The following is a 20,679-nucleotide window of genomic DNA, read 5'->3' on the forward strand; positions in this document are numbered from 1 at the left end:
TACTTCCTTTTTTCTGTTTTATCCGTTCCACCTAAAATAACATTTGTCTTTTTGTAGCCAGTTCACACAGCTGACTCATGCTCAGTTTATGATAGACTACAATTCCAAGATCTTTATCACATGCAATATGGACAGGTGTCCTTCATTCTATACCTCTGTGCGATTCTTTTACCTTAAAAGAAAAACTTTGATCTCTATCTGCTGGAGTTCATTTTGCAAGTTTCAGCTCAGCTTTCTAACTGTCAGGGACAGATTGATGTTTATGTTTGTCTTCTGATGTGTTAGCTATCCTACCCAGTTTTGTGTTATCTGCATATTTGATTGTAGAAATTCCTCTCTACCCCTTCATCCAGTTTGTTGATATAAATGAAGACAGCCTCAGTGTTCATGTGCCTTCACTTCCCAATGACAGAGAATTATTTTAAAAGCAACGAGTTTCTTTCCCCAGACACTCACTGAGAAATCTTTTCATTATTGAGTCAATTCCAAATCAAGCTAAGGGGAGTTCACTCATCACTAGCCCAGAGACAGACATGAGAAATTATTATTAGATGGTCCTTAATCAAGTTGTAGGTAAGTTTATCTTTTAATAAACTTTTGATCCTCAGGAATTTTTTTCTCTGTCCCAAACAAATCACAGTTTTCCTCTGAAATTGTCCATAAGTGAAGGATGGATTTGCATCTATCAACAGGTTTTCCAATCTTCTCATGTTCTGAATTATGGTTAGAGCATGTAAAAGAAAATTAAGGCAGAGAATTTGTTCAGAGAAAGAGGGGCTGCTGTGGTGCATTTCTGGTATTTCCCCCACCACCTAACCTGTAAAGAAGCCAGTGTGCCAGTGAGAGGAAAACTGATGTGTGCTGAGTGGATGATGGGCAGAGCAAAGGCAATGGGGAGTGGGAAGAGCTAGATGCCTCCCACACTGCAAAAAAAAAAAATTTAATCACCCCATTCCACAAGTTCACCTAGCTTGCTGGATCATGCAGCCTGAGTGATAAACACATACCCTTAGAGTGCCCCCCCTCCGCAGTGTTGGGAAATTTGCATTGGATTGAGTCCATCCTGCTCAAATAGTTGTTTATTATGAAACAAATGAAGCTGTTGTAAACTGACAGGCTATGTACTGTTCAGCTCAGTTTGTCTACTTTGACTAGCAACACTCCAAAAAAGGGTCCAGGCAAATAGGTGTGAAAAACCTCAGCTTGAGACCCTGGAGAGCCGCTGCCAGTCTGAGAAGACAATACTGACTTTGATGGATCAAGTGTCTGATTCAGTATAAGGCAGCTTCATATGTTCATATGTTCACTCAGGTGCAAAGAAGGGTCTGTTTAAAGCCTTGCTTTGCAACATCCTTACAACTAGAGAGTCCAGGAACTGAACTTTGGACCTGAAGCATGCAAAACTGTACTAGAAAGCTACAGACCTTCCGCGAGGAACAGGTACAGTTCTTCGATAACAGAGAGGGTGGGGGGGAGGGTTGCGGGGGGGGGGTGGTGGTGTTAAAATATCCCTCACATTGGAAGGCATTGGTGACTGGATAGTAGCAACAGTGTCTCTGGTGAAGAAGCCTGTTACATTATCTTAGTGGCTATATTCAGATGAACACCAGTAAACTAGTTACCATTTGCACTGCTGGCAAATGCTGACCACCTTGAGATTAAGAGAATACCATAGCTCAGTTCAGCGATCACATGACACCATGGTTTATTTTAACAATGGTTAGTTTGTGAAACCAGGATTCATCTTGCAGACATCTTCAAATCCTGGTTTGCCTCAACAAATGCTGGTTTCATTTCCTTCTTTTTGCAGCCTGGGAGCAAGCCAGGAGTAAACCAGGATTTCTACAACTGTACAGCACACAAAGACAGAGTTAGGATTTATTGCAGTTAATATTCCAGCTTCTCATAGTAGAAGCCTAGTTATTGGAGTGGCCCACATTCTGACAGCCACACTAACTGTAGAAAAAATGTGTTTTCTTGTGTTGTTTGAGCTCATTTCTTTTCAGGATCACATTCATGCTGAACAGCTCCTGTATTCTTTACCACACCCTCCCACCTTCTCACTAGGATAAAAGAACTCAGATCTCCCCTTCCACTGTGTCTGATGACAGGAGCTTTGATTCTCAAAGGCTTAGACCCAGAAACTCCTGTGGGTCTCTAAGGTGTCAGTGGACTCAAATCTAGCTGTTCTACTGTAAGTCAACATGGTTACCCTATAAAACGATATGCCAAGTAGAGCCAGTTTTGCTGGGTCCCCCAACTGAAGAGCAAATGGAATGCTACTCTATATATCTTCCATGGTGATGATAAATAACTGTGGACTAATAGAAGTTTTCTGTCATGCTATATATGTATTTTGGTGCAGCATTAGCCATCTTTCTAAACTGAGGAAAAGTACTTTTAAAATTTTGTATATCAAAAGGATTACTTGAAAAATTAGAGTTGGACTGCAAGCGAAAAGGATCTAGGGGTCTTAGTGGACCATACGCTGAACATGAATCAAAAGTGTGATGTGGTGGCTAAAAAGGCAAATGCAATTTTGGGCTGTATCAACAGAAGTATAGTGTCCAGATCACATGAAGTGATGGTATCTGTTTACTCTGCTCTGGGTAGACCTCACCTGGAGTATTGTGTTCAGGTTTGGGCACCACATATTAAGAAGGATATAGACAAGTTGTAATGGGTCCAGAGGAGGGCAATGAAGATGGTGAGGGGTCTGGAGACCAAGTCCTATGAAGAAAGGTTGAAGGAGCTGCGCATATTTAGCCTGGAGAGGAGGTGGCTGAAAGGTGATATGATCACCATCTTCAAGTACTTGAAGGGCTGTCATTTATTTATTTATTTATTTATTTATTTATTTATTTATTTATTTATTTATTTATTTATTTATTACTTTAGACTGTTATCCCGCCCTCTCCACAAGCGGACTCAGGGCGGCTAACTATCAGTTCAATTCAAACATCTATAATTATAGTTTAAAAGCAATAAAATACAATTAAAATTTTTTTATGGTGCTTAGAGGAAGAGCCCCATGGTGCAGAGTGGTAAAGCTGCAGTACTGCAGTCCTAAACTCTGCTCACTACCTGAGTTCAGTCCTGGCAGAAGCTGAGTTCAGGTAGCTGGCTCAAGGTTGACTCAGCCTTCCATCCTTCTGAGGTTGGTAAAATGAGTACCTAGCTTGCTGGAGGGGAAGTGTAGATGACTGGGGAAGACAATGGCAAACCTCCCCGTAAAAAGTCTGCTGTGAAAATATTGTGAAAGCAACGTCACCCCAGAGTTGGAAATGACTGGTACTTGCACAGGGGACTACCTTTACATATAGAGGAAGGTACAGAATTGTCTTCTGTGACCCCAGAAGGTTGGACCCAGAACCAATGCTTTGAAATTACATCAAAAGAGTTTCCGGCTCAACATTAGGAAGAACTTCCTGACAGAGCAGTTGCTCAATGGAACAGGCTTCCTCAGGAGGTGGTGGGCTCTCCTTCCCGGGAGGTTTTTAAACAGAGGCTAGATGGCCATCTGACAGCAATGCAGATCCTGTGAATTTAGGGGGAGGTATTTGTGAATTTGCTGCATTGTGCAGGGGGTTGGACTAGATGCTCTGGAGGTCTTTTCCAGCTCTATGCTTCTATTATTCTAAGCCCAATGGACTTGGAAGGGTGTAATTTTGTTTAAGATTGCAGTATAGATGTGTTTAGGTGGGTAGTCATGTTGGTCTGCAGTAGAAGAGCAAGATTTGAGTACAGTAGTACCCTAAAGACCAACAAGATTTCCAACCTATAAACTGTTGAGTGTCAAAGCTTCTTTCACCACTGTAGATGAACTCAGTGGAACTTCCTTTCAAAGAAATATAGGACTGGCATACTATAATTGTTTTGTTCCCAGCAGAGTGCAAATGTCATTACAATTACACATTAGAATGCATGCATAATTCAGGGAAATGTTCCAAAATCAATATGTGAAGGCCCTTGTCTCTACATTTTGGAATTCTGAGTTCTGTTCTCAAGTCAGCAACAAATTTCTTGTGGCCGTAAACAATTGTAACTGGCTATTTTTCTTAACATTCAAATAGCCAATGAATGTAGGTTTCATGACACATGAGATTCAAGTTTAAAGCCTTTCCCCACAAAATCAGGTTTTAATATGACTTCTTTAGATAAAAGACTGTTGTTAAAAAAGCATCTTGCTTGAGGTACTAGGACTGTGTGTTGTGCATTTTTCTAATATCACAGCTGTCAAAACATTGTTCCTTGTAATACATCAAAGGGCACTTCATTTGCCTCCCAGTTCTAAAAAGTACAAGCAGCTACCTGATAGAAGCCTGACAGTTATTGAAACGAGATTCAAATTCCCAAATGATGTATTTTGCTTAATACAAGAAATTATTGAGAATTTGAAGACTCCTTTGTATTTGTGAAAGAAAATTGGAGTCCAGAGGTGCTAGTGCTTATTCCTGACAGGTGGTCTGAGGAAGTCTGAAGAGGATGTGCATATTTTAACATGTGGTCCTTTTCAGGGGTTATTTTGTAGAAAAATAGGTGGTGGAGCTCATCCAGGATTGTTATGTAGCTACACATGCTATTCAATGAACAAGAAGATGGAACTCAGAGTCTCCTGGCTCCACCTCCAAATTTTAGTGGACCATGAAGGAGAAGTGTAAAAATAACCGGGAAAGAAAAGTTTGGGAAACCCTGCTATAAACGATAGTATCTCTGATGGGGCAAGTTCATGGTTCTGTAGAGAAACACAATAACCTTTGAATGACCAAAGGATATGACTAAAACACTCAGAAAATCTTTGTGTGGGCAATAGGAAAGAGTTGAATCTCAAGCCAAAACCTTTTAATAGTTTATGAATGAATGCAGCTCAACATCAAAATGTTTGTAGCCAAAAACCTATAAATATTACATGTGGCTATGTATGGAAACTGGGCATCATCTTGTAGATCATGGTAGGTTTTGGGAGCCAGTGCTCACTGAAAAATAGTTGAACTATAAGATACTTTATGGTTTCTTGCTACAAATGTTAGCAAGCCTAGATCTGGAGGAAGGAAAAAAATTAAAAATATTTAAATTAGTATGTCAGGATTTAGCATTTGCATGATGATTTGTATTAACAAAAAGCTCTGAATATTAATTCTGTAGTATCAGTTGAATCCTAGGAAAACACATGAAGAACTCAAGAGTTTTGTTCTGTGATCTTCTCCATATATAACAAATATTGCATTAGCAAGCTAACTCAGATTGAATGGAGAAAGGATTCCATGTTAGTGATAATGAAAGATTTTCATGGAGCCCACAGAGTCAAAGATTCTGCTGAACTCTGGTTTTATTTTTGAAGGCTTGGTGGGATATTCATATTCAAACTGTGCTAGGGTTTAAAAAGCAAATGTACTACTTGAGTGATGTTAACTTCTTGTTCTTTCTTATAATTTGTCAGGGATCTGCCTGGAGTGGCTTCTACTGAAGAAACTAGTATTCCATTGCTACTTATAGATACAGCTGGCTGTGGCTTATTTGAACTTGAAGTGGAAGATGAACAGTCTAAAGGGAATGAAGGTATTTTTTAAAATCTGCTGCTAAGAATGTGCCCACTTGCTAGCATTGGAATCCATTAAGCTCCCAGGTGGTTTCTGAGCTGTTCTTGGCATTTAAAACTCTCTTAACAGCTTTAGTGCCAAGTAGCTTATGGACCACACCTATTTATGTGGACCAACCCAAGCTCTGAGGTTGACTAGTAGAGCCATACTAAGAGGATCTTTACTGAGGGATATGAGACTGGCATTCTTTGTTCCTGCCTCCAGGTTGTAGCTCTCTCCCAGAGGTACAGTTAGCACCATCTCTTTTGGTTTTCTGGTATGAATTAAATACATGATTGTTCTTAGTGTTTCTGATTGCTGTATTATTACTGTTCATGTTTACTCATTGGCGTTTGGGGACAATAGGAACATTCCTTTCCTAGGATTGGCTAACCGATTCCTCAGTAGCAGTTGCTCCACCCCTGGGCTTCTGCTTTCCCCGGCTCTAGCTATGAATTCCCCACCAGTTGCTGCACAGGCACATTTTGATCCACAGCTCCCTCCCATTGCATCTTGCTTTTGTTTTTTGGAGATGTGCTTGCACAGCAACTGGTAGGGAATTGATCACTTGAGCCAGGGAAAGCAGAAGCCTGGAGGCGGAGCAACTGCTAGTGAGGAATCAATCTCAGTCTTTCTCCAAAGCTCTGTTTTTCATTCTGATTGACAAAAGTACCAAAATTTTGCAACAAAGTACCAACATTTTGTAACAGACAGTCAAATGTGAGTTCTGGATCTTCATATAAGTCTACTGAAGTCCTTTTCTAGTAAGTGTGCTCTGGACTGTAGCCTTAACTTTATCCATGAAGGCATAGATACTCAGCCAATGCGATGTGCCAAATGGTTGCTTTCCTTTGAGATGGGAAAAGCTCTGAAAAGCTTGGGGTTATTTAATCTTTGCCTCACTGGAGATTGTTCAATGTTACTTTTACCTAGGTCAGTGATGGCGAACCTTTTAGAGACCGAGTGCCCAAACTGCAACCCAAAACCCACTTATTTATCGCAAAGTGCCAACATGGCAATTTAACCTGAATACTGAGGTTTTATTTTAGAAAAAACAACTCATAGTGAAATTAACAAACTGAAAGAATGTTTGGTCTGGATAGCATTTGCTTAGGAAACCAACAAAATAGTAACATGTCAGAATGGGAGAATGATGGTGAGAGTGTCATAAGGCAATAAATGGAGGCTGTTCATTGCTCTGTTGCTTGCAAGTCTGGGTTAAACTGAGAACATGCCTTTCCCAGAGGTGTTTCTATCTACCCAATTTACTTTTGAACATGTAACATACATTATAAACATCATTCCAGTTTGCCATTAGAGGAAAAGAATACTTTAAAATATAGTGTGTTTAGTAGCAGCTGATGGTTAGGGTGTCCAAATCAGATCTGGGAGGTCCTGATTCATATGCCCACCCTGCCCTGGCAGCTTGCTGGGAAACCTTGGACCAGCAATATACTCTGAGTTAACCTGCCTTATAGGTTCGTTATGAGGATAAAAGAGAAGGGGAGAGTGTGTCAAACCACTTCAGTGATGGGAAGTGATGCTTCTGTAGTTTTGTGTTTGTACTGTTGATTCATTCTTGTAATCCTCCCTAGCACACACAGATGGATAGAAGTATTTGAAAGAAAATTCAAGTATTTAGCATGTTTTCTTTAGAGTACGAAAAATGAAATGTTTTACTGTTAATTTGTTTTGACAGTTTTGTAAGGGTAAAATGGTAGAAGAGAAAACTCTGAATGCCACTTTGAGCTTGTTGAAGTACAGGATATTTTTTGTACTGGTTTTCTCCCTAATATAGACTCAGGTTGGCTTACAGACATAATTTCAATGAACAAGAAAAAAACATCCAAAGTACAATATACATCATAGCCTAGGCCTGAATCCGCTGGTTCACTCAAGACCACAGGCTGCAAGCCAAGACCTAAATGTCCTTTGGCTTTTGATAAAAGCCTTGTGCCTCTAACTACACCTGGAGTTATATATCCACAAACAGAAAGGGGAGCAAAAGACCACCCTAGATGCTATACAATGGGTAGAGATGTTCCCAAAATTCCCCTCCCATCTAGTCATAAAAATCAGATGGATGGATGTTCTTTAAAGGACAATTGTGTGGCTTCAACACACCTGAGAATCTCATTTATTTTTTAAAATGGGTGAAAAAGGAGTGCCTTTTTTGAACACACGACTATTTTTTCACATTTCATTTGACAACTTCTCAGTAATAGTATTGTAAAATAAGAACAGTGTATCTACTAAGCTGTAATTTAGCACTCACTCTGTTTTGTGATACACATGAAAATTATGTTGACCACAGGCCACTAATGGCTGCAACCTTTATGGTTTATGATAATTGTTTCCCCCATCCTTGCAAAAGACTATACAATTTTGCCCTGGACAATTATCCATTGCTGACAGAAGTCTCCATTTGGGAAAAAATTTCAGTGTACTGGGCAGTGCTCATTGATGCTCTACAAGATGGGATCTTGTATAAAGAACTTGCATTTTCTGAGTAGCAATGGAAGAAGTTGCTATCTCAGGACTGAAAGTATATCCACTTCAATCTCCTGGCCTAAGAAAAGATACCCTGTACTTTCAAGTAGGGGAAAGGCAGTTCAGTAGAAAGACAGATGAGAAGGTTTTAAATAGCTTTCTTGAATTGCGACACAGGCTCTGACACAAAGAGCAAAGCTGTGAGTCTTCAACACAAAAAAGTCAACCCCAATTTCCCACTTTTTTGAGTTCCCACACATTTTGAGATACTGCATAGCTTTAAAAAGAGCTTTTACCTTAATTGCATCAGTACAGAGTACTTTTTCTATACAAGGCACAAATCCCCCCAGTTAATTGGACAGCAAGTGCTTGACCATGCTAATGGCATATAGAACAAGGACAGAAAGCCAGAGCACTGAATCTTAGAGTTACAGATCATCCTAGCAATGCTGTGAAGCTTTGTCTCTGCCCTACATAAGTAGAACAGTTTCTGGCATGACTGGAGACCACTAGCAGTTTTCTTTTTGGAATATTACAGCATGCTAACAACAGATAGGTGATAGGAAGAGATTGGGCTGCATTAGTGGAAAGGCTTGGATTTTCTGTATTATCACAAAAGAAGAGTGCAATGAGAGATCACATCTAAAAATTGGAAAGTCTCACTTAGAAGAAGAAATTATAGTCTCTGAAGAAGAGATGGAATTGTCTCTGAAATGAGAAGTAGAGCTTATAAAGATAGGCTTGGCTTTTTGTAGATGGCAGATTAAGTTGGGGCCATTTCTCCTGATATATGTGATTAATGAGTCCAGTTTTTAGATGGAAGATGCTTCCATGTGGGATTGAATGTGAAATTGGCAGCTAGATCATACAGTGCAACATCCTTCATGTAGCTTTTTCTCTGCATGTATGTGCAATTCACACCCATCCCAGACCATGTACATGGGGCAAAAACTTGTGTAAGATATATGAATTCTTTTTGTAGATTAGATAAATAATAGGTGAGGTGCCCCTTGTTGATTGCTTCTAGAGCACTGCAAGGAGATGAATGGACAAGCATTTGGCTTCCCAAGCTGAATTACTTCCAAGGTAGAAGTGTAAATACGAAACTCTGTGCTGAATAAATTGTCAGCCAGTTATAGGTATATAGTTTCATCTTCCAGGGTTGCAAGCATTGCATTTTATTGTCAATCTTAAAACCTGTTTTCTCACCTCATGACTACAAACCATTACATGAAACTTGCCTGCCTCAGTAGCATGCAACATCTGGACTGGAAGAAAATCCAGAAACATTTAAATTGGTTCTAAAGTAGGCATCTGCTTTGCCATATGCCCGGATTATAGCTCGCTCACCACACCAACTCAGATTTCACAGAAGCAGGTTGAGCTGCAGCTGTGATACTCTCTGCACCTGTATTTATATATTAAAATAAATAAATGAAGTTATTTATAGATTGCCTAGTCATTCAGGGCCATTTACTAACATTGATTAAAAGCAAGCAATTTTTATAAACAAACCCCTTAAAAACTCGGTGCTGAACAAGGTCCTGAATTATAGTCTGACAAATTGTTATGTATGTTATTCAGTTCACATTATTTTAGTTTCTTGCTTTTATAATAAAAAGGAACTGGTAAATAACTTGTGAAATATATTCAAACTTCTTTGGTTTCCTGTATTCTTGATATTTTCTATAGAATGGTCTAAAGTCTTCCTTTGACAATGGATAGCTGCCACTGCCAAATCCGCCTTTTTTCATCTTAGACGGGTGAGGCAGCTGGCCCCCTTCTTGGAACGAGGCGACCTGGCAACAGTGATCCATGCGACGGTCACCTCGAGATTGGACTACTGTAACGCCCTCTACATGGGGCTGTCCCTGTACTGAACGCGGAAACTGCAGCTAGTGCAGAACGCAGCAGCCAGGCTACTAGTGGGACTACCTCGGTGGGAACATGTGCGGCCTAGGCTGCGGGAACTGCACTGGCTGCCAATTGTATACCGGGTTTGTTACAAGGTGCTGGTTATCACCTTTAAAGCCCTATATGGCCGAGGACCTGCCTACCTCAGGGACCGCCTCTCTCCATATGTTCCCCAGAGAGCACTGCGTTCCAGCTCACAAAATCTTTTGGAAATCCCTGGGCCTAAGGAAGCCAAACTTAAAACAACTAGGGAGCAGGCCTTCTCTATAAAAGCGCCCCAATGGTGGAATCAGCTGCTGGAAGAGGTGCGGGCCCTACGGGATCTTAATCAGTTCCGTAGGGCCTGCAAAACTGCCCTCTTCCAAGTAGCCTTTTAAGATGTAACCAGAACGAATATTACGCTGCCTTGGATAAACAGAGACTGTAGTACCACTGTATTGTTTTAGCTTATTCTTAAGACTAATTTATATATTGTATTTATACTGTTGATTGATTTTATCTGTTATTGTCATACCATGGTACTGTATCATGCTCTGTAAGCCGCCCTGAGCCTGCCTTGGGGAGGGCGGGGTATAAATAAAAATGTATTATTATTATTATTATTATTATTATTATTATTATTATTATTATTATTATTATTATTATTATTATTAAGATATACCTTGAATGTAAATATTGGATTTTCGTTAAGCTGGGGTATGAAAAAATGGCTTTCTCCACTACTGGTTGAATTGAGTGTTTTTGCTGTCAAATGATTTTTCTCAATCTTGAATCACTAGGTTTGGTTCTCCTCTTCTAGGTGAAGTGCGTCTTGTCAGCTTGCACATACAGGCTCTGGTAGGAGCTGGTGTGAAAGCAAGAGACATTGCTGTCATTGCTCCTTACAATCTCCAGGTGAGTGCATATGCCATGGCCTGCAGAGTTGTTTTTTTAAATTAAAGCCAGGTGCACAGACTGCCCTTAGAGCATATCTCATGTTGAGACTTCTGGGCTCCGTCATCTTGGCTTCAGAGGGGTCCGCAGATCGTCCTCCTGCAGCACCTCTGAGTCTGGCTGTTGGAGGGGTGTCTCAGAAGTGATGCCCACATAGGAAAGCCCTAAAGGGATTTTTCTTCGGCATGGGACTTTTACGGGGAGCTAGGGGTACAGCAGTTGCTGCCCCTGTGCTTCCTGTATCAGCCATGAAAAGCTGGTGCACCAGCAGAAAAAGAACGCCTGACTGCTTTCTTGCTTTCACTTTTCTCAGTACGCCTTTGATGTAGTGTCTTTCTACTCCTAATGTGATTCTACTTGACAAGTAAGTGACTTCTCAACACCGCTGGCTAATGGGTCGCTTTGCATAACGAGAGGCTAGCTCAGAGGAAGAGAAATGAGGCCTTAAAAAGTTACGAGCAATCTTAAGTATCGGTAACTATTTAAATTGGATTGAATACAATTACTAAAATCGACCCGGATTATAATTGGACATATACTAAGGAGATTATTATTAGGCTGCAATATGATCTGAACATAAAGGAGATATATTTCAGAGAGATCTGTCTCTATCGCTTGACTGTATCTGAAAGGATAACATTTGAAATCTCAGCTGGAGCTGTCGTGGAATGTGGATTTAACAGGATCTTGAAGCTACTTTCCAACTTGGATTAAGAGACTGAGTTTGCTGTCAGAGAAAAATGGCACTGCCTAGCGAAATGTCTTATAAAAAGATATCTTATCAAATATCATTTCTCTGAGACAGGATCTTGGCTCATTTATGCAGCTTATTAAAGAGCAAATGGGTTTTATGCTGAAAGCTAGCAAAATAGCAATCCTACAGGAGTTGAGCGCTAAAGAGATTCTGCTGACGTCTATGGAATTGGAATGGGAAAGTGATACGCTCCGAAACAAACAAAAGAAAAAAGAAGTACCTCCTTTTATCCGTTCTAACCTGACTGCTCAGCAATTTCATTGGATGCCCATGAGTTCTTGTATTGTGAGAAAGGGAGAAAAGTACTTCTTTCTCTACCTTCTCCATCCCATGCATAATCTTGTAAACCTCTATCATGTCACCCCGCAGTTGACGTTTCTCCAAGCTAAAGATCCCCAAGCGTTTTAACCTTTCTTCATAGGGAAAGTGTTCCAAACCTTTAATCATTCTAGTTGCCCTTTTCTGCACTTTTTCCAATGCTATAAATGCTATAAAATGGTCCCCTATGTCGCAGTATTAAAACAATACCGGAAATTAAGATCCAGTGAAGTCATCCTGAGAGGGAAAAATGGCGTTGAATTCTTCCTCCCATTGTTGAGGGGGCAGGCCGCATTGAGAAGAGAAAAGGTATACTCCATTTTATGTGTTCTTTGCACTCCTTTTTCTTTTTGTAGTTTAAATTAATAAAAATTATTAAAACTGGAGCATATCTCATGTTACAAATTCAGTGTACCAGTGAGAAACAGATCTCCAGCAGTTTTCGTCAATTGAGTGGACTAGGCATGCTCTCGTGCTGGCTCCGGCACTGTTCCTGAACCCTCGAGCTTTCTGAGCAGTGAGATGCTGTTTTTTGGTGCATCTGTTTTGACAATTAATGAAGTTAATCAAGTGTGGTCATATTTTACACACCTTGGAGAGGGAGGTGAGAATGAAATAAAGAAAAAGCTTCCTCAGCCTTGAAGAAGTAAAAAGGCATACGTTCTTGCCCATGTGTACATAAATGGTAAAATAATAATTCTCATCTGAGCAGAGGAGTACATCCTGACAATTGGATATTTCTTCTCCCACAATACCTGGAGGCAGGTTATTAGGTCATTTTACTTCTTTCTTCCGTTTCCTGCTGCCTTTGCAAATGCAGGACTTGAAAGGAGCGCCAATTGCCTTTTGACCTTTCTCGCTACAAGAGTTCCTTTAGTTCATCCATTCTTTCATTCAAGTACCTTTCTGTGTGTTTGTCACCTATGTCATTTGCATCTCAGTTGCCTCTAGCAGGTGATTTAGGAGTCATCATGCCAGACAACAGAGGGCTGCAAAAACAATGGCAGAGGTGTAAATTGGCTGCTAGGAACAACACATTAGAGTCAGACTCAAACTGAAAGCACCTCAGCCAGGTGCAAGAAGAACTTTCACCAAAACCTTGTTGCAGCAGTTGCTAGCAGCTTGTGTCAGCTGCCTCTTCCCTTGCCGCCCTGAGCCACCTCGGTGGGGAGGGCGGGATATAAATCGAATAAAATGAAATGAAATGAAATGAAAATCACAAACACAAATTGATCAGTAGGTGGTCAGTGTGCAACCTGCCATGGAGATGACAATCCTGCTTCCACAGATCCCTCAAGAGGGGCTGGAGATCATTTTGTTGCCCCCAGTGGGTTTTTAGGAGTGGGTGACCAACATTTTGAATAACAAGATGGTCAGAAAAGAATGGGCTCAGGGCAAAAAGAAGCACAGCTCTTCACCACCACCACTCCTATGTTTCACCTAAAAGGCAGGCTACATCATGGTGGGATGGGGGAAGGATTCTCTTATGGACCAGACAGATCACTGGAAGATCCTCTTGGCCTACTATAATGGCACAAAAAAGCCTACCTCCCCCATCCTCCTGTGCTTTATCTCCAGGGTCTTCCCAGCTGGGGGAGGAGGTTTACAATCCTAATTTTGAACACTCAAGAGTCTGACTTAAAGATAAAAGAAGGGAAACTTTCAGATGAAGATCCTCCTCAGCAAGTTCCACAGTCTGTTTTATCATTATGAGTTGCCAGTGTAACTCTACAGGGCCCTAAAGAGTACCAGACCACCTCACATGTCTCCTGAGAAACCTGTATAAGGGTCAAGAAGCAGCTGTCAGAACGGGATATGGAACAACCGATTGGTTTAGAATAGGAAAAGGAATTCAATAAGGATGTATATTTTCACCCTACTTATTTAATGTATATGCAGAGTACATCATGCAGAATGGCGGCTTGGATGAAACACAAGCCAGAATTAAGTTTGCCAGGAAAAACATCAACAACCTCAGATATGCAGATGACACCACTCTAATGGCAGAAAGTGAAGAGGACCTAAAGAACCTCTTGTTGAGGGTGAAAGAGGAGAGCACAAAAGTAGGCTTGAAACTCAACATCAAAAAAACTAAGATCATGGCATCCGACCCCATCGCTCCTTGGCAAATAGAACGAGAAGACGTGGAAGTAGTGACAGACTTCACATTCCTGGGATCCAAGATCACTGCAGATGGTGACTGTAGCCATGAAATTAAAAGATGTTTGCTCCTTAGGAGGACACCTATGGCAAACCTAGGCAGTATAATAAAAAGTAGAGACATCACCCTGCCAACAAAAGTCCATATAGTCAAAGTGATGTTATTCTCAGTAGTAATGTATGACTGTGAGAGATGGACCATAAGGAAGGCCGAGCACAGAAGAATAGATGCTTTCGAGTTGTGATGCTAGAGAAGACTCTTGAGAGTCCCTTGGACTACAAGAAGATCAAATCAGTCAGTCCTAAGGGAAATCAACCCGGACTTTTCCCTGGAAGGACTGATGCTGATGCTGACGCTCGAATACTTTGGCCATCAAATGAGAAGGGAGCACTCACTGGAGAAGACCCTGATGCTAGGAAAGACAGAAGAAGGGGACAGCAAAAGATGAGATGGCTGGACAATGTTACTGATGCGACTAACATGAATTTGAGCAGATTTCAGAGGATAATGGAAGACAGGAGGGCCTGTCCATGGGGTTGCAAAGAGTCGGACTCGACTGTTCGACTGAACAACAAAAAGATTCTGCAACTTTCCATCTTCAAGGGAGATCCAGAGCCGGATGAGGCCACAGAGGTGTTCAGTATGCCTTAACCTTGGGCTCTACCTTTCCTTCTTGCTTTTTCACTAAAGGGGTCAAGGAGGAATGAATGGAATCTTTAGGGCAGTGCTTCTGAATCAGGCACATCAAGCTATACTCTTTTCCACACAAAGTCTCTGATCTCTTCAAAATTCCAGTGGTAAGTGTCCTGGTGGCCAGTCAGATCTCAATCACCTAAAGAGAGTGAACACTACTTAAAGGATTCCACAGATTAAAAATGTGAGGCAGCCTTCCACAGAGCTCATGAAGTGATGGCCTATGCCATTAAAGCCTCAGCCCCAACTCCCTCATGGCAAGATCCTTCACCATGTGGCTTTGCAGACTCCTGTGGAAAACTCCAAGTTTATCAATGAATCTCAATGGCTATCTCTTGACTAGAGAGAGCCATGGCATTCATGGCTGATACTAGTTTTGATTCTGTAAAATTTTCCTCACAGGCTATGACCTCCTCTGTGGTGTCAAGGAGGAATTTATGGCTAAAGAATTGGACTGTGGATGCTGCTTCCAGTACTAGTGTAGCCACATGGCCTTTCCTTACTTATGGGGTAAACGATTTTATGCTACCCTGGATGATATCTATATAGACAAAGTATAAAAAGAATGTTATGCCTCTTTCCTACAATAAAGAGGTTAGGTGACAGAAAGGGTTTTACTCCCAGACCTTTTGCAACTACAGGACTCTTCCCAAATTGCATACAGACTATAGAAGACTGACCTGGGCCAAGCCAGTCTTCCTTCAGGTTCAACTTTCAGTCCACCTAGACCCAGTATATTAGAAACTGCAGTTCTGATTCCTATAATATGAGATTTTTGGGGAAGAGTAGATGAATTATATCTATTACTTTTACCTTGTCCCTGCCATACTCCTTGTTTTCAGAAATGACTTTGTTTTTCAGGTGGACATGCTAAGAGAACATCTGAGTTGTAAATACCCAGAGCTGGAGATTAAATCAGTGGATGGATTCCAGGGCAGAGAAAAGGAGGCTGTTGTCCTCTCATTTGTAAGATCTAATAGAAAAGGTAAATGTTCCCTAATAGCTGTAACTGTCGATAAAACTGAATGAAAGTAAGCTAAATTTTAAGTAATGTTAAATTATTGACATAAAAGTACGTTGCTTCAGCAGGTGCTTTAGTCTCCTTCACACCGGCTTCCTGCAACAAGGGAGCTGCTTCTCAGTAGTGCAGTCCCAAGGTTCAAGGATTAACAGAATTCTGTGCAAAGGGTCAGTAAATCTCAAACAGTTGACACCTTTTTCCCAACTGAATGCCAGAAACACAGTCCTGTGCAGTTGGCTTCACCTACACAGTTATGGTGTTCATACATGTCCCCAGGGCTTTTTTGAGCAGGACTGCACAAGAATACAGTTCCAGCTGGCTTGGCTTCAGGGAGTGTGGCTTAATATGCAAATGAGTTCCTGCTGTTTTTTTCTACAAAAAAAAAAGCTCTGCATGTCCTCCTTCATCATGGCATTACACTATGTGAATGTGACTTCCACATTGCTGGGACCTTGTGTCAAGAGGGCTACTGTCATCTTCCTCAGAGAAGATTTTCCAATAAAGCTTTTCTGCGCAAGATAAATCTGGAAAGCAGAGCAGAGAAAAGAGCTGGGGGGAATGGAACTCTAATGTAGTAATGTGGGACTAAAAATTGAGTCCCTTGCTATTCCTGACTGCAGAGGCAAAAAGACTGTAACTGCAAATGAAGCTAATTGCCTGAAACTGGAGGACTGAGTCACCACTTCAAATAACTGGGGGCCCATTGTGTGGCTTGTCAGTCAGAGCCTAGTAAGATGCCATGGAGATGACTAAAAATCCATTCTATAGTAGCATGATAAGAAACTCTCTGCTGTCTTCCAGAGAATTTAGAAGACAATGTGTGCAAGAATAGGTTGTCTTATTGAAAATCCTAATTAGCGGGCATGTTTATGCCAGAAGGCATAGCGGTTTATGAGTGGTTAAATGAGTTTAGGAAGAAATATAAAGGAAGTCTGATCAAAAGGAAAGAGGTGGCAGTGACGCAGAAGAGTGTTTACTAGAATGTTTCACATGGTGAGAGTTGGGGCAACAGGAACTCAGTCAGTGCCAGTTTTGTGTGTTACATTACAATGACATATTAAGACAGCAGCCATACAATTAAATATTCTGGTTTCCCACATTTTCTTTCCATCTATATCACCTTCTTACCACACTGTTCCTGTGTGTTTGTTGAATGTACACAGCATTAAGGTAACAGAAATGTGGGATGAATTGGTAAAGCTTTGTGGAATACTTGGTGTTTCTCAGTGCAATCTAAATGAGCACACTGTTCCACGTCATATATTGAGAGTCTGATATTACAACCAGTCTTTCAGATTAGTTGTTTTAGGCTTACTTCTTCGTTCTGTTGTTTATTCTTCCATGTTGATTGAACTTTTTTGGTTTTAGTGACACACTATTTCAAAGGTGGTGGTTGTTTTTCTTGGTTTTTTGGAGAAAAGCACAAAAATGGAATAAACTGATTTCTTAGAGGGTGTCCATACAGTAACATTGTGACCACTGCAGAATCATATAATAAGTAGGGCTGTCAATCAGTAAAAGAATTGTAGTTGCTTGAGCACCTGTTTTCTAATATATCAATCAATTAATGAATCCATTCAATCTAAATACATTTACATATTACCTAGACTGCAACCTTAAAAGATGTGTTTGCAATATAATAAACTAAACCTATTACAGTGTGGATTTTTAATACTTTATGGTCTTTTGGAAGAACTCCATGTACAGCCTGGTTTTCATTGGGTTTCACGTGACAGAAAAGGCACAAAAATGTTGCATATGAACTAACTCTACATAAGGAGTAATTCTACTTATCTAATAGTTCTGCTTATCTCAGTGATTTGAATCTCTCTGTTGCCATTCAGATCCATATATTAAGACTGAGTATTAAGTATTTGGATAAAAGTGTGTAACTATTAAAAATCACTTGGCTGATCATAGTAACAAAACTTTAACTCAAAAATAATCTAATTTATAGGCTTCTTGTAAAAAGTACTGAGGTGATACATACAGAGCATTTGGGGAAATAACAGAATAATATGGTCGTAAACCTTTGTATGCTTACTTGGGAGTAATCCCATTAAACTCAGTAGGATTTACTTCTGAATAAATGTGCTCAAGATAGCAGTGTGCATATTGCTTTCCATAGGTTGTTTTGTAATGCCTGATGACTTGTTTTTCAATTATACATAGGTGAAGTGGGATTCCTTGCAGAAGACCAGAGAATAAACGTTGCAATTACACGTGCCCGATGCCATGTGGCAGTGATCTGTGACTCTCGAACCACGGGCAATCATAGTTTTTTAAAACGGCTGGTGGACTATATGAATGAACATGGAGAAGTGCGCACAGCTTTTGAATATCTGGATGATATTGTGCCAGAAAACTATTCTTACGGGAGCTCTCAAGGACTCACAGAACATGGAAAGAGACCTAAAGTCATTGTTCCACCTATTCCAAAGGCTGATGGTGAGAAACCAAAAGAAAAGTCAGTAAAGCAGACTGTTCAGAGACCAGTAGAAAGTTCTGCGCAGAGCACAGCCAGGGTTACAACACAAGAAATGAGGGTGAAAGAAAATGAACATAAAGCAAGGATACTGGACTTTCTGAAAAGCAGTGCTACACAGCTGGATTTCCCATCATCATTAAATGCTCATGACAGGTTGCTTGTCCACCAGTGGGCTGAGGAATATGGGCTGCAGCATGTAAGCACAGGGGAAGGTAAAGAGAGGTACATAAGTATTTGCAAGAGAGTGGCTGCCACGAGTTTACCTCAGGGAGTTGGTGAGACCCATGAACAACAGCTACCTTGCTGTTCCCAAAGTCCCCCAAAAGAAATTCCTTCCCATGAGAAAAGGAACAGCAGTAGTGTGGGGAAGGTGGATCTGAAAATATTGCATGTGGAACATATGCAAAGAGAGAAGGACAAGCGACAGGCAAGAGCAAAACTAAATCAAGAACTGAATGCAAATCTTCAGGAAATTGCTGGAAGGAAACTCACAAATGAAGCCAAAGGTATATACTCTACAACCTGTTGATTTGCCTTTATGTATCCATTTCCAATCCTTTACAAAGGTTTTCTGTTTTAATGCATATAAATAGGTCTGGTGATAGTTTATTTCTGTCCCCTCACTGATTATCTCACCATATGTTGACATTCTCCTGCACATGCACCCAGGAGCACCGTAGGCACTCTTCAGTCATTACAGGAGGCTAGGGAGTCATCTACTTCCAGCACTGCTTTAGAAATTCACTGTTCACTGCAGTCATACCCCATTTGCCCAATCTCTTGAGCCCTTTTCTGACAATTACATCCAGATATTCTGGGAATCTGGCAGTGGCATCTATCAGAAGCAGTTGCTACTTGCAATGTTTCTGATATGCATGGTTGCTACGCTGTGTGAACAGAGGCAGTTTGAATCTTTGCCTACGTGTACAGCTTCAATATGGGCAAATACAAACTCTGAAAAATCCAGTGATCAGATTGTGCATAGTGAAGCTGTACGTGCATGCAAAATATTCATGTTGCTACTTTTCATACAACCTGGTGACCTCATGTATGAAGCAGAGTTACACATAGTTAGTGGGTTCCTGGTATATGCAAATATAATGACTGAAAAGGTCTCTGGAGACAAACTTTTCTTCTAAATAAACAGCTCCAATTGACCATTCTCTTGAGATCCAGTATTCAGTGTAAGTAAACTGTTCCGAGCATGGTGTTTTGTTCATTGCAGTAGGTTTCCTTTACAGATTTCAACATCATTTGGAATTATTCCTGATAACTAGTCCAGTTTAATTTGTTTGAATTAACGTGGCAATAATTATAATGCCCTGAAGCTTTGACATAAACTGAGAAAGATTTTGGCATATTTGTTTAAACTGAGACTGTCCATTGGTAAGGAGAAGAGTTTGTCACTGCAGAAATCTGTTAACAGTAAGGGACACTTCAGTTTTGTCTTTGGTCTCATACTGCTGTCTTTGAAGAGAAGTAGAACTAAGCCATCATTGCATGTGCCTTACATCTCTGTAGAAGCAAGAAATACCCATCTGTTTAGTGATGTCACTGCTGGACAATAGAAACAACAAACTCCCTGTGGAGATATGAGCATAAACCTAGACATTACATTAGTATAACTTGCTAACCAAAAATCAGTAGAACATGGCCCCAAATATTTGAGTCAATAGCAGCACTTCTTCTTTAGGAGAAGAACAAATTGATGCTATTGAGAGGCAAATGAAATGGGCAAAGATTTCAAATTGACACTTCAGCTTGCCCTGCTGTTCCCTGTACCTGAAATAGCCTCCCTCTCACTACCCATCAACAAACTTATCTTGTCTCCTTTAAATCCAAAGTCCATGTTTTCTATAAATTCTTCCTTAGAGTGGGCCCACCATGTTGAATAATGATGTCTTTGCATGAGTAAGTCCCGAATTCTGCATCCACACATTATGATAGAGTGAGAGTTATCGTAGTTGTGCTGGTGACAGACACAAACACAGTTTGCTGTGCTCATGCACTGCACTTCCTTTGTTTGTCCCTCCTCCTTCCGTGCACAGAATTTGACTGAAAATTCCCTGGTTTGATCAAGCTGCGTATCACTATGACATCTGAATGCAAGTCGTAGGCAAACTGGGAGTTCAAACTTAAGTTCCCAGTTTGTGGGAAGTAAACAAATTCCATTTCACTCACAAGGCTCCTTTCAGAGATCAGCACAAACTGGAAATTTAAGCAAACCCAGCAGATTTAATTCAAGCTTTGCATTCAAAGGGAGGAGGGAAGTGAAAACAGGCTGTGTTCTTACTCAATGTCAGCAAGCAGCTGTTTAATCTCAGTCTG

The 20,679-nt window shown here is 40.6% G+C and overlaps 1 protein-coding gene across 3 annotated transcripts in view; it reads left to right on the top strand.

Moving 5' to 3' along the window:
* Positions 1–20,679, top strand: part of IGHMBP2 (immunoglobulin mu DNA binding protein 2) — a 121,147-nt gene that overhangs the window by 90,309 nt on the left and 10,159 nt on the right. For all 3 annotated transcript variants that reach the window (XM_060261194.1, XM_060261196.1, XM_060261195.1), the window contains 4 exons: positions 5,441–5,559; positions 10,783–10,877; positions 15,704–15,827; positions 18,036–18,857. In XM_060261194.1, coding sequence (XP_060117177.1) covers positions 5,441–5,559; positions 10,783–10,877; positions 15,704–15,827; positions 18,036–18,857 — 1,160 coding nt within the window. The remainder of the gene's footprint in view (positions 1–5,440; positions 5,560–10,782; positions 10,878–15,703; positions 15,828–18,035; positions 18,858–20,679) is intronic.

This window comes from Heteronotia binoei, chromosome 21 (assembly GCF_032191835.1).
Source record: "Heteronotia binoei isolate CCM8104 ecotype False Entrance Well chromosome 21, APGP_CSIRO_Hbin_v1, whole genome shotgun sequence".
NCBI classification, from domain to species: domain Eukaryota; kingdom Metazoa; phylum Chordata; class Lepidosauria; order Squamata; family Gekkonidae; genus Heteronotia; species Heteronotia binoei.